General features: G+C 53.6%; 1 protein-coding gene across 1 annotated transcript in view; it reads right to left on the reverse strand.

Moving 5' to 3' along the window:
- Positions 1–9,927, reverse strand: part of RAB40C (RAB40C, member RAS oncogene family) — a 38,133-nt gene extending 28,206 nt beyond the window's left edge. Inside the window, exons 1-2 of the mRNA XM_069809589.1 lie at positions 9,811–9,927; positions 9,290–9,612 (exon numbers count right to left, since the gene is read on the reverse strand). Of these exons, the coding sequence (XP_069665690.1) occupies positions 9,290–9,443 (154 nt within the window). The 5' untranslated portion in view covers positions 9,444–9,612; positions 9,811–9,927. The remainder of the gene's footprint in view (positions 1–9,289; positions 9,613–9,810) is intronic.
- Positions 9,928–14,142: the final 4,215 nt, after the last annotated feature.

Raw genomic sequence — 14,142 nt, forward strand, 5'->3', positions numbered from 1 at the left:
ACTTGGAGGAAAAAAAAAAACCAACCCACAACACACAAAAAAAATCCAAGTATTTGTCCAAAATGCCTTCAATATCAGGATATTGAAGAGGTTCACCTTCCACATTTACACCTCTCAACACCGTGCACATTAATACACGGGAAATGCTGCTCTACAGCACCAGAACTTCGTGGCGTCACCACCAGGCTGACGTGCACGCCACCACACAAGAGATGCCGGGCTCACACGTATGGCTGCACACCTGCTCCAGGATCCTGCACATGGATCCAGGCACACATGGCAGCAGTCTCCAATCAGTGGGACACCCATCCGCAGCCCCTCCTGCCATCCACACCCTGCTGCTCAACACCAGTTGGCATCTGCAGGTTTTGCCATTTAAAAGGTCACGTTGCAACACCACAACAGAGGCAGCCAGCAGTGATGCAGCTGTCTCCAGACTGACATTGTACACCCAAATGCCCAGAAAGAAGGCTACAGCATTTTAGCTGGGCGTAGACAGGTTAAGCATCACGTGCCTGCTGAGCACAGGTACTTACAGAGCTCATGGAGCAGCTACGGAGAGATCACTCACCATTAATTTCACCGGCTCTTGAATTTGGTCTCACTCCACCAACTGTGAGCCCCACACTGGAAAGGGACCACTCCATGCTGGAAACATCAGGACAGCTGCTAACATTAGTTTCACATTTCAGTGCGCCGTTTCCGGAGATAACAACAAATGTCCAGGGACCTGACCTACAACACATCGCTGTGTGCACTCAGCAGTCCCTCCCTGCCTTTAAAGGATCGGCTGGCCCTGCTAGCAGAGCAAGCACCTTCTACACACCTGTACGAAGTATGCCACCTTGCAGCAGCTCCACAGCACCTCTCAACAGCCCAAAAGCGTGTTTTCAAACCCTCCACTCTCAGCCCAAATTGGAGCCTCCCAGGTTGTCTCCTCCTCCTGACCTACAGCTGTTGCAGGACAAAGATCACACCCCAGCTACTCTGGCAGCAACTCTGAAGCATGACTTTTGCTGCTAGCAGAAGAAAGCAAGCATTTTGCATTTTTAAAACAGAAAAAAAAGTATTGAACTTCAACCTTGTAATATAGATGACACCTACAAGAACACAAGCATGTCTCAACCTAAGGAGGCATTTCACAGCAAACACACGTTTGCTAGCATGATGAGCAGCACAGATAAGGCTCTCCAGTAAGATCAGCCCCACAGAGTTTCATCTCCTTGTGCCATAGCACAGACCTGCACACTGTCTCCTGTACAGATTTTACCATCAAGTTACTTAAGCAGTTTGACAACAGAAGAAAAGTAACAGCTCTTGGGACAAGAGATGATTTAAGTAAGCAGAACAGGCAAAATAGCGGGGTTTTTTGGCTGGGTTTTTTTTGCTTGGTTTTTGTTTGTTTGTATGGTTTTCTGTTTGGTTGGATTTTTTTCATCTAGTTAGGTCTCCTGTTCACTCGGCCTCCAGAACCATGGGCAAAAGGGACTACAGCCTACTGCTTTTAAAACTGGTACAGAAGGAAACAGAAGACGGTAATTTCTATGTACGTGACTGGGGGTGTGTGCAGAGAGCAGTCATTTGCAAAGGCAGGAAAGATAAAACCCCCAAATGGGCCAGGGAACTCAGAAGCCAGGCTGGAAAATAAGTTAAAACGGCACCTCTAAAAAGAAATTTAAAAAAACATAAAAATCTGCATTTACTTGAAAAGGAGGTTATTCCAGAGATGCACAGCACCTTCTATTAAACTGCCGGTTAAGTACAGTGTCCACTTCTGCCTGTCTCCTCCTTAACCATTGCCAGTTTAAACAGCAAATATTGTATTTGAATTGCATGACGATTTTTGTCCAATTCAATGCCTGATATTGAAATGGCAGCAGCACTGCACAGCACATACAGGACATTAATCATTTCAGGGGTTATATTTATAGAACAGGTGTCAACATTTTAAAGTGATAGAATATTATCTAGTTTCCCAATGGGGTGATGGAAATGAGACAAAGAGGAGGTAAAAAAGAAGAAGAAAAATCTAAAAAGCTATGGCTACGTAAAAATGCTCTCAGCAAACAGAAACTCTATAGGAACAAACAATCCCTGAGCTAATGCTGCAACCTTACTATTACTACAACTTCTACAGAAACAAACAGACCTCTTCGATGGGGTGTCCTAGTCCTGAGCCACAATCGTCTTTACCACAGGGGAATTTCCCTTTCAGGTGAGTCCCAACTCACAGCAAAGCTTTTAGCAAAACAGAGCTCAAGATTTTCATATTGGAGCTTCCTTCCTCCTCCTCTGCCTGCAATCAAATAGAAACCCATATGACATAATGCTTTTGTATCACTGCTCGTTTCGTGCCAAGCCTGGGCTGCCAGAGGAAGGTGAGGGGTAAAGGGAAAGAAAATGAGATTTTAAAAAGCAAGGTTATAAAACCTCAGCTCCAAATCCTAAGCTCATAGCACAGCTATTTTCAAGTGCAACAGAAAGATGCTCTGCTCTTCCGAGAAAGGGAGGCCGCCGGAGGAAAACATGCCAGGGAACAGCTGGAAACAAAAGCTGAAGGAGACGGGGCGGAGGAGGAGGAGACATTTTCCATGGGCTTTCCTATGCAGCTTATATACTGAAACAACCAAATAAAAAACCCACACATGCCAAGGGAAGTGGACAATGCCATTGCAGGATCTAGATAGAGCAAAACCTACTTGCTTTTCAAAAATAAAAAAAACAGAGAAACTTTTAATCCCAGTTACTAGAAGAACATTCCACCCATTTCAGATTTACTCTGCTCAGTTCACGTCACCTTTGTGTACTCAGGGCTCAGAAACACATTAACAGCCATGTAAAAGCAAAGCTTTTATACAGGGGATTAGAGGTGGTGAGAATTGCCCAGTGCAATCGAGAACTTTGTAGAATAAGTCCCCCCCAGCTTTATAAAAACACAACAAAAGCACAACCCTCCTGAAGAATTATACATGCACAACAACCTATGGTGCTGTGCATCCTTAATCCTGATTTGAGAGTGCTGAAGACATCAAAACCTGCTAGGCACTCAGTTTGGGGTTTGATTTTGTTTTGGTGGGGGTTTTTTATTTGTTTGTTTGCTTTGTTTTGGGGTTTGTTTTGTTTTAAGTTTAAGCCACAGCTAGTTAGTCCCACATCAAGCAGAGATGGAGGTTCAACATTGTACGTTTGGAAATATTTTTCACACAAAGGATAAGTAGTAAACAATGGAGAAATAAGAAATGCTGGAGTTGCTTCTGAGCCAAAGCCTGCTCTGGCGAGATCAGTTTTGTTTCCCTGATGATAGGGAAGCAAACATCCCTGAAGGACACTGATGCAAGTGCTGGCAGACACGGGGAATTGCCGCAACAACCACTCTCCACTCTGTGAGCCATTAAAAGAGATTTCTAGCAGCACGACTGGTGTGGTCCAGCTGAAGCATTCCCTGCAGATCAATTCTGCGGCCACTACAGGGACATGATGGCAAGGCTGCACTTAGAACATTTTGCCTCAATCCCCCTCGCATCAGAGCGCTAAAACCTCAAAAGAAAACATTATTCCAATTAATACAGTCATGCCAGAAAACAAACAGCACTTTCCACTGGCGTGCAACATCTGAAACAGCAGGCCAGCCCAGCCGGACGGCTCGTGTCTACCGCCAACAGGGACAACGCTGCTCCGGCAGACAGCAGGAACGCACCCGGTGGCACGTGGCCAGGCAAGGAGGAGGAGGCAGCAGCAGAGAAACAGCACCAGGATCAATGCTTCCCTCCCCGCTGACGCCAAAGAGAGCCCTGACACACTGCAGCAACACCGTGATAAGCACTCAGCTGCAATCTCAAGCTCGTGGTCAACATCTATAGCTCTGGCGTCTATGCCCAGAAGGTGCCACCACATCAGTGCTGTCCCTGTCTGAGGTTTTACTGCACACAGGTACACCCAGCAATTGTTTCTTGTAAGCTCAAGAAGGGAAGATTAGATGCTGCCAGGTACTGAGAGAGGTCCTGTCCTTACAGAAGCTGCAGGAGTTTAAAGCAGAACTGCTCAGCCACACGCTTTGTTAAGGCTTGGGAAAAGTCAACCAGCGATGGCAAACTCTGCAGCAGCGCGGCAGGACCTCCAGCCAAACGTGGCAGCAAACGCAGAGGCTGTGGACAAAAAGCAAGAGACCATCTCCCTGGTCAGTCGTGGAAACTCAACAGGCAAGGAGCAGAAGCATCGAGAAGCATCGCCTTGCACGCCCTCTGTGGTGGTGAGGAAGACGAGACAAGGCGTCGCCTTTCCTCCATCCCTGTGTACGCTGGTTGTGGTACAGATGATCTCCTGGTTGGCAAGTAACTAACTTGAAGACTGCTACAAAGCAAAGCAGAGCAGTTTTACAGGTGATGTTCCTGGATGCACGCTGGTGACTGAGGGGTCACAGGACATACAAAGAGAGTAACTGCTGTAAAGAAAGACTCGAAAGGGACAGCTTAGGGACCTCCAAATTTAGACAGCTGCACAAAAACAACCAGAGGGAAAAGACATCCAAAGATGTGGGTCACTGAAATAAACAGCCTGGCAATTAAACAGCAGTCATGAGGTCCCCAGGCAAACAGCACCAACTGGGAGGGTCCTGGCCACCTCCAAGGGCTGAGCAGTGTCTTCAGCCGCTCTTCGTAAATGCTGCCTCTCCCTGCCCTCCCGGCCAGGGAGAGGGCACAAAGCTACACCGCCTCAGATCTTGCTCCTTGCACAGACACTGACCGTGGTGGGCTCACCACCCCTGCCCAAAAGCTGAGTTCCTTGCACTTCTGCTATGGGGGAAGAGCTCTTGGGAAAGATCCATTTTTTATCGGAACCATAAAACCTGTCGGTAGCTATTGCAACTGAGCACTTAAGTTGCCTTTTTCCTAATGTCTCCTTAGGTCTTTAGATAGCAGCAGGGTAACACAGCCCCTAAGGATGGTGCTCGAATAAAGGCATTAAGCCCCAGCTAAGGGACGAGGTGGAAACAAGGCATCGGGGCTCACTGCATTAGGCTGGTCACAGCACCAACCCTGCAGCAGGGCAATACTTTCATTTTATCTTTCGCATGCTCTTTGAAAGGAGATCAGACTACGGACATAAGGCTTCATCCTCATTGCTTTCTTCATACAAGCTGAGGACAGGGAAAAAAATAAAAATCCATCCCCCTTCCAATCAAAGCCATCTGCTCAGAAACATGCTCTACTCTTTCCCTAACACATGTTTCTCCTTTCCTATGGGAACAGCAGCAGGTGAGGGGGAAGGCTGCCACAGAAAAAGACCTCCATCACGTGAGGACGGAGCACATCATATTCACGTCTGTGTGGTGAGACCAGCCCCGTCCCTATTTCTGGTGCACGCAGGGCACCGTCTTACATGGCAGCAACAGCACTCATGCCTGCTGAGTGCTCCCGTGCAAGAAGTCCTCCCCTGACTCACCCCGTGTTGATGCAGCCAGAGCAGGGCTGGCTTCTCACGCAAGCCAACAAACCAGCTAGGCAAGATCACTTCAGCACAAGCACATGAACAACTAGATACGTGAACAACTAGATATGCGAGAGTGGCTGTATGACACAGTAGTGACGAAGCCGTGAGTCCTTCAGGTGAGGAACAGCCTTGTCTTCCTTTTGCAGGGCATGTAAGCCACCCCTACTTTCACAGGCAGCTCCACCACAGCTCGTTGTCCAAAACCACCCTGTGACCGGAGACATTTCTGTCCTGCTTCAGCACTTGGGGAAGGATAAGGACAGACCCCAAGCAGGCAGTTTAAGCACCGAAGTGATAAGTGATCTGTGTAGTTGACTTGTGCCTGTGAGGAAGGCATGCAGTTTTGCTCTGAGTCAGCTGTAACACTGCAGCTCACAGCACAGGGGCCAGAACAGCCCTCCCCTGTACCTCAGGAGAAGGAGCAAGTGCTGAGAGGAGAGGGCATTTGGGGGGAAAGGCAGGATTTTCGGTTGCCGGGTGAGGTCCTCCAGGTGTTAAGAGTAGCAATGGGGCTCTAAGAATGGCACCCTACCTCCACCACTGCAGATTTGGGGAGTGAGGTGGGTGAAAATTGGGAAGGAGGACAACACTGGAAGCCCAAAAGAACATTAATGTTCTCCCAAAAGCCCACATCTTCACCAAAATACTAGTAAGGTGGCTTGATTTAGGGCCATTTGCAGCTGGCCAAGAGAAAGCAAAATGTAAGTTCAACTTAGCTGCAAACCTGCCTGGCATGGGAGGTGACAATATCCAGCCATGGGACATACACAGGACAAACTCCCTGCTCTGCGCAGGAAGTGCTTGGCCTGATGCTCCTGGAGACCTATACACTTGGTAACTTCAGCATGAACCTAAGAAACACACAAGTGACAACTGGACCTCAAATTCCTCCTCAAAATGCTGGTTTTATGTCTCCAAAAGTTCTGTACCCAGTGCCCTTGCAGCTTGATTGCAGCAATGGTCAGGGGCATCGCTCGCGCCTCTTACTGCAAAGGCCGACAACATTCAGGGAGTAACAACCACCTCTACTTATACGGACCAGATTAATTTCTAACAGCAATTTAAATAAAGGACATTGCTAAGGTCTTGCTATACACAACAGGAACTGTGGTGTCTAGTTTAAGACGTGCCTGATTTAGTGAGAGGTGCCAAGCTATAAGGCTGTGTTGAGAAGCGATGCTTCTGCTCAGGGATCCTGAACAAGGATGGACAGAAGCAACTACAATGCTTTAAGAAAGACACAGCTCATACTGCGCCCAAGGCTTTCAGATACTGGATGCAAGCAAGCAGAGGCTGCCGACTGCTTACAGCTTGCAAAAGCGATGCTGATAGAAAAAAGGCTTTCTCATCTCTTGGTTGCCTGCTGTTCCAACACCCAGATGCCAATGGAGAAGAAAGGAATCCCTCAAACCCTTTTCTAGAGGCCAGGTGTACAGCAGAAGAGCAGCAGCAAAAATACAGAGCTTTAAAGGTATGCCTTCCCAGAGCTGAAAGGACAATGCATTTCCCATTATATTTAAAAAAACCTGTGTCAAAACAGTTGTGATTGGCCAACACAGTAAAAGCAGCAGACCCCAACGAGACAGAGAAGGCGCAATAGCTTTAGCCCTTCTGACTGGAGGTTAGGGATCTGAGCTTGACATGAGATGTCCCAATCACAAGATCAACCTAAAACATACCCCATTTCACACTGGTAACAGCAAGTTCTGTTTTCTGGACAGATCAAATAAGTAGTAGATAATACAATACTTATTTTAAATTGGGATGTGGTCTGGCGGGGGATAAGGAAGAGGATAATGTGCTTACAATTAAAAGATTTACAAAAAGAGCCTCTACACAATATTCCACCATTGCAGTTTTGGGACAGCATCAGGCACATGCCAAAAAGGAGGCCAGGCACTAGCTGTTCACAAAATCTAAGTGCCTTCATGTCAAGGGATGCTCTCCGTCAGGGCAGAGTGAAAACACACTGGCAGAGAAGCCTGCCCTGCCAGTACGCACATCCCAACTGTGCCAGAGATGGAGGGAGTTTGATTGCCAAGGCTGTCAGGAATATCAGCAGTATCAAATTCACTCAGATTTCAAACCTACTCCATCTGATTATCCAAAAGGCACGTAGCTTCACAGAAGCAACAGAAGCAGAGACTATCAGAGCACATATTACTGTGAAAAAACAGTATGTGACCTAATTCTCTAATTAGGAATGGCTTCAACTGCCCACAGAAGATGAGGGAAGGTTCTGAAAATAATATTAGTTCACCGAGATGTCTTTTTCCAGAAAAAAGATGGTGGTATTTTGTTGTTATAAAATAGTGGGTACAGAGACAAAACTTTTATAGTGATAGCCAAAGTCACCGTTCTTTGGGTTTTATGTATATATCAAAGAACACACCACACACTCACTTTGCAATTGTACTTATGACTCCTGCACCGCCTGCTTCAAGACAGCGGTCAAAACCATTTTTATAAGAAGACAATTCTAACTTCAACACTTCACTTAAAACAACAACCCCATTACACTCTTCATCCCTTTCTGCTTAGTAAATGCTAACCCCAAGGAGCAGCTCCCAGATGAGGCAGGTTCTTCAGAGACACAAACTCTCTTCAGGGAAGCTTAAAAGCACCAAGCATCTCCTTGAAGGCAAACCACACCAGCTCAGCTAGACACCCAAGGAGATGAACGATACCACAACCTTCTAGCTCCAGAATTTGCTGCTCTCATTTCACTAGCAGCCTGACTTCTGAGTCACCACCTCCCCGTAAATCTCTGCGGAGCAGGTGCCCGCTTGCATCAGCTCCTACGAAGCTGGTAGTAGCTCCAAGGACTGGGCATGCAGTCAGGAGCCGAGCCACACCGCTCCTTTATGCTCTAAATTCAGCCAGCTTCAATGCAGAGCGTGGAGAAGCACCCAATTCCCTCAGACTCCTGCTTACAGGGAAAGCTAAACACCACCTGCTCCAGCCCTGGGGTTGGCTGCAGTGATGATGCAGGCTCTGAACTAGATCTCTTCTGTCGAGCCCTTGGGGATGTTATTTTGCACGGAGGCTGGGGGAAAGGATGACAGATTGAAAACCACCCCAGGACCTGCACCCTGCCAGGCCGTGTTATGCTTTAACTGCAGCGAGGGGACGCAGGAAATAACGCAGCGCCACTCCTTGGCTCTTAATTATGGTCTTGTGACACTGTAGTTAATGGTCTGTCATGGGCTCCATTAGAAACCTTGATGTTTGCAGGAGGCGGACCAAGCTGCGCTCGCAGTAGCCAGCTACCAAGTGAGAGCAGCTCTGGCCTGGAAATAAGGCTCCTGTTCTTTTGTTACAGACCCTGCTTCCTCTGGGTACAGCTCGTTAACCCCTGCGGCGGCCATGGGAAAGCAGCTCGGCTCTTTTAAGCCGGGTGCCGAGGCAGAGCTCCCCTTGGGAAGGGTCCAGCTGCGCTGGGGGATTCACGCATCCAGGGATTACATCAGGCACCGACCCCCTGCCGTCTCCCCAGCCAAATTCTCCTGCAGCTCTTCAGGATTTTAAGCAACAGCCGTGGCCTTTCGGCTGCCAGCCACGCGACCCCTGACAAACCGCGCTTCGCTTCCAGTCAATACAAAAATTAAAAAAAATTAGAAGGAAAAAAGCAAAACAACGCCTCCCCCCCTCCCTCCCTCCCCAGCGCTGATCTCCCCAGGGCCAGCGACCCCTCGCCCGGGTCCCCGCTGCTGCCTGTTACAGGGACGCGGGTGCTGCGGTGCGGGCTCCCCCCGGGAGGCCGCGGGACCGATCCTGGCCCCCCCCCAGCCCCCCTTACCGTTGCTGTAGGCGTAGGGGGACTCGGAGGCCCCGTCCTGCAGGCTCTCCAGGATCTCTCCCTTCCCCACGTCGCTGTCCCCCACCAGCAGGAACTTGAGGAGGTAATCGTAGCTCTTCACCGGGCTGCCCTGGGTTCCCATCCTCCCTCTCATCGGCGAGGAGGCCCGACCCGCATCCTCCGCCACCCGCCGGCCTGAGGAGGGGGGGGAGGGGGGCTCCGGCCCCGCTCCGGGGACACCGCCGGGCCTCTCCCCCCGCCCGCAGCTCACAGCCGGCCCTCCGCCTCGCCTCGCATCTTCCGCCGAGGGACGCGCTGGGGACCTGCGGCGGGAGGAGGAGGAGGGAGGGAGGAGGAAGGAGGAGGAAAGCAGCCCGGCCCCGCCGGCTCCTCAGCGCCCCCCGCCGCTGACAAAGCCCCCGCGCCCGCCCGCACAATGCGCCGCCGCCCCGCCAGGCCCCGCGGCCCGAACGTGCCCCGCCGTGGCCCCAGCGCCGGGCCGGACCGACCCTCCCACCCACCTCAGGGCCGGGGAGCCCGGGGCCGGGCCGGGCCGCGCAGCCGCCGCCACCACGGCCGCAGCCTCCGCCTGGCGCCGCCGCGCAGCGCCCGCTCGGGCCGAGGGAGAGGCGGCGACAGAGCCCGCCCCCTCTCCCGGGTACCGCCGCTTCCATAGGCTTAGCGACGCGTCCGTCAAAGCCGGCCCCGCCCCGGCGCGCCCCTCCGGGCTCTCGAGGGGCGGTGCTGCGGGGCGGGGCCGGCGGAGGGACGGGCGACGCGGGTACAGACTACAGGTCCCGGCGTGCCTTGCGGGGGGGCGGCCGCGGCAGCGCGGGGCGCGCCGGAGCAGAGCATGATGGGAAAGCGAGTCTGGAGGGGGGTCGTGGCGGGGCCGGCCGGCGTGTGGGGGCACCCAGGTGTGGGGCGGCCATCCAGGTGTGGGGTGGGCACCTAGGAATGGTGGGCACCCAAGATTGGGGGGCATCCAGGGGTCTTGGGGGGGGGGCACCCAGGTATTAGGGGGCCTCGGGTATGGGGGAGCTCCCAGGGGTGGGTTACGGGGGGTGGGAGGCGCACGCCCCCCACAGTCGGTGGGGAAGGCCTGGGGAGGGCTGACGGGGCAGCCAGCACCCACCGAGGGCTGGGGCTGGAGAGGTGGCATCCAGCGTGTCCCCAGGGGACCGGGACGGCCGTGGGGGCCGTGGACGCCAGGCTGAGCCTTTACCCATGAAGGGCTGCGGCACCCATAACCGCTCCCGCTGCTCCAGCGGCATCTCACCGGGACCGGCCAGCCTCCATCCGAAACCCTCGGCATCGGCCTGGCAGCAGCCTCTGGCAGATCCCGGCTCCACGAGGAGCCACTCCTGGGCCCGATCCCACGGGATTCCCATGGGAAGGTGCCGGTGCCCAACTGGGCGAAGGTCCCCTCCCTGCCAGCATCGCTGACAAATCCCTGTGCCAAACAATGCGTCCCGTCTACTTTTTCGAGCAGGCAGCCTGCTAATTAGGTTCTCAGCCTGGCTGCCGCCAATTAGTCCCATTTAGAATGATATGTGTGTCTGCCCCAAACCCAGGAGCAAGGGGCCCCCAGCCCAGCGAGTGCCGGGGATGCTTATCAGCATGCAGAGATGCTGCAGCTCCCGTGGCTCCTTTGGGGAGTTCCCAGCAGCTGCGAGTGCCGGAGAGCTCTGGAAAGGACTGAAGAGTGTGGCAGAATCTGCAGCAAATTAAGATTTGGGGGTCAACCCTGTGGATGTGCTGGCGGAGCAGGAGGTGGGTTGGGGTTGGCATGTTTGGCTGGGAGCGTCAGGCTGCACGTTCGCAGCTCCGCTGCTGCATTACAGGGTGCCAGGGACCTGTTCCCACCTGCACGTGTATCCGCGCCTACACATGGGTACCCTGCTCCCTCCTCCCTGCCCAAGGGGTTTAGCCCCAGGGAGGGGGCTCAGGGACCCCACCTCACCCAGGCTGGTGTCACTCATGGATGGAGAGGGACAGGGGATGGATGGGGGGAGATGCTTTTCCCCTTGACCTCACTGCCAAACCGCCCTGGAAATGGCTCCCGCAGGGCAGAGGAGGTCCCACAGGAGGGTTGGAGATGGTGGTGTCCCACCATGGGGTGATGGGTCACTCCCAGTGCTGGTGGCATTGGGTGAGCATCGCCGGGGCACTGCCAGGGAAGGGAAGAGCACGAGCTTCCACTTTGCCGGGAGCAGCTTTGTGCCATAAGCGCAAACTGGTGGCACCACAGATCCCAGGGCAAGGACACACCTGGGATGTGCAGGGACCTCACAGATGCCGGCAAGTGGTTCAGCTCCATCCTGCTGGGCCAGCGCAGGGTGAAAGTGGTGATGGGGGGACAGGGTGGCACCCACCACCCAGGCCCATCATGCTCCAGCACTCCTGACCTTTGTTCCTCTTCCAGCTCTCAGGCTGCAGCTCCCAGCTCGGGGCACAGCGGTCCCACCTCCCTCTGTCCTGCCTCGTCTCTGCTCCTGTCCCAGTTTTGAATCCCTTCCCCTCTGCCTCATGCTGGGAGGACACCAGCATCCTTCGTATCCGTCCCTGCTGCCTGCTACGAAGATGTCTCCATGCAGCCCTGGTGCCCTTGGCCCCTCTGCTCCTGCTGCCTTGCCCCCCCCCCAATCCCCTGCCCTTCTGTCTCCCACATTTCTATAAGTCTTGGAGCCCAATCCTACATGAGACACCTCCCGCCACCCTGGCCTTTGTGTAGCTGGTGCTGCAGCTTAACACAGGATCAGGGCTCTTGCCTTGCCCAGTAGCATGGAAGCCCATGGCTCTCAGCTCGGCGGGGCTGAGCACAGCCCTCCCTTGTGCTGGTGAGTCAGCTCCTCTGCTCTGCTTTCCTCCAGCCTCCACTCCTCCTCCTCCTCCTGCTCTGCTCCCTGGCTCGTGCTCCTCGAGTTGCAGCAGCAGTGAGACTTCTTGCTTTTATAAAATATTAATTGCTGCCCAAACCTGTCTTTTACTGCACAGCTGATTCACCTTGCTCCCTTGGGGATTGCTCTGCCATCAAGCAATGGGCCAGGACAGCCATGGCCATGGGTGCGTAGATAACCCCCATCACCGACTCTGCCAAAGATCCCCCAAAAATGGGGCTGGCAAAGGGGAATCTGTAAAATGGGCTGAAGTGGGGTGGACCGAGACCAGGCAACTGGCCTGGCTCCACCACGCTGGCCATGCAGCCAAGGGGACTTTCCACCCTCGGAGGTGATGGACTGGCGACATGCAGCGCCATGGACTGGGCAGTGACGAATGCATCAGTCCTCAGCTGGCTGAGACATAAGCTCTGGGCGCCAAGATGCCTCATCTGAGCACCCCACGGGGTGGCAGGGCCCAGCGGTTCTGGGGACAAGGGACCCTCCGGTGCTCTGGTGAGCTGCGTGCAGCACCTCTGCCCCTTGGGTGCTGTGCTGCATGCAGGAGGGTGATGCTCTGACCCTGCCCAGCCTGGGCAAGGCAGATGGTAAAGCCCTTTCCTCCGTGCTCATAGCGTAAGGAGAGGTGGCAGGGCTCTGGGGTGGGGGGGCTGCCCCTCACTTCGGTGGTCCCAGCCTGGCTCCCTCTCCTCTCCTGTGGCCTGAGGGCTTAAGCTCATTTGCTGCCTTGGAGGCGTGCGGTGTAAACTCATTTGGGGGGGCTTGTTTTGATGAGGGGTTTGTATCCCCACGGGGTGAGGGTATCTGCACACTCAGCACTGCTCGGTTTGGCTTGTCTGCTTTGGCAGCAGCCAAACACAGCCCCCTTCTGTCCCCCCACCCCTGCCTCCCAAACAGCCCAGCTCATCCAGTCTCTGCAAAAGCAAAATGAAATAGCAGATGTCCCGCTGATTCTATCTGGAGCTGCTGCCACCCCCAGCTGCTGCTGACAGCATTCCTGGGGGAGCAGGGGCTCAGGCGAGAAACTCTTGCCCCAGGGCACAGCCTTGGATGGTGGAGCAGGGGAAGTGGAGAGGGGGGACCTGTCTGTGCCTGGATTCCCCAGAAGGAGAGAAAAGCAAGTCCTCTCATTTTTGTCCACCAGTCCATTGGATCCGAAGTGGTGGGGAGCGGGTGGGAAGAGGAGGATGGGCAGGAATCTCCCCGATTTCGTTTCTCTTAGCCTCTGGTTCTCAATCCTGCTACTCCTTCAGGGCCTACCCCAGAGCCCTGGTTTATGGCTCAATCAAATGATTTCTCACCTCCTTGGTGGGATGGTGGAAACCAAACTTGAGCCCAGACTGATGGGACTCATTACAAGAGAGGAGCAGCACGGAGAAGGCAGTGGGGTTGTTTCAGGAGCTGATGGCAGAACTCTGCGGGAGGCAGCAGCCTCGGCGTGAGGCAGACGTAGAGGTGCAATCCTGGCAGAGGCTCGCTGCAGCGTGGGGACATTGCCATGGCCCTGCATCCAGCTGGCTGCGCTTGACACTCAGCTGGCCTGGAGCAACCCTGCTTCGCTGCTGGGCTCCTGCAACATGGCACATGGCAGCCGCGAGGGCTCTGCCGGTGACAGTGCTCCGGTTGTGGTCACACACCGGCTCTGCGTGGCCTCAGACAACCACCGGCAACCAGTGATGCCCTGGGCCTGCTTGGACGATGGCATGCTGTGGAAGGCCAGTGGAACTGGGTGCTGCTAGCTGGGCAAGAGGCAGCTGGGTGCAAATGGCCAAGGAACAGAAGGAAAAAGGAAGAGAAAAGGAAAAGGAAGAGAAAAAGGAAGAGGAAGAGGAGGAAAAGGAAGAGAAAAAGGAAGAGAAGAGGAAACGGAAGAGAAAAAGAAAAAGGAAGAGAAGAGGAAAAGGAAGAGAAAAAGGAAGAGAAGAGGAAAAGGAAGAGAAAAAGAAAAAGGAA

Source organism: Haliaeetus albicilla, chromosome 22, assembly GCF_947461875.1.
Source record: "Haliaeetus albicilla chromosome 22, bHalAlb1.1, whole genome shotgun sequence".
Classification (NCBI taxonomy): Eukaryota; Metazoa; Chordata; class Aves; order Accipitriformes; family Accipitridae; genus Haliaeetus; species Haliaeetus albicilla.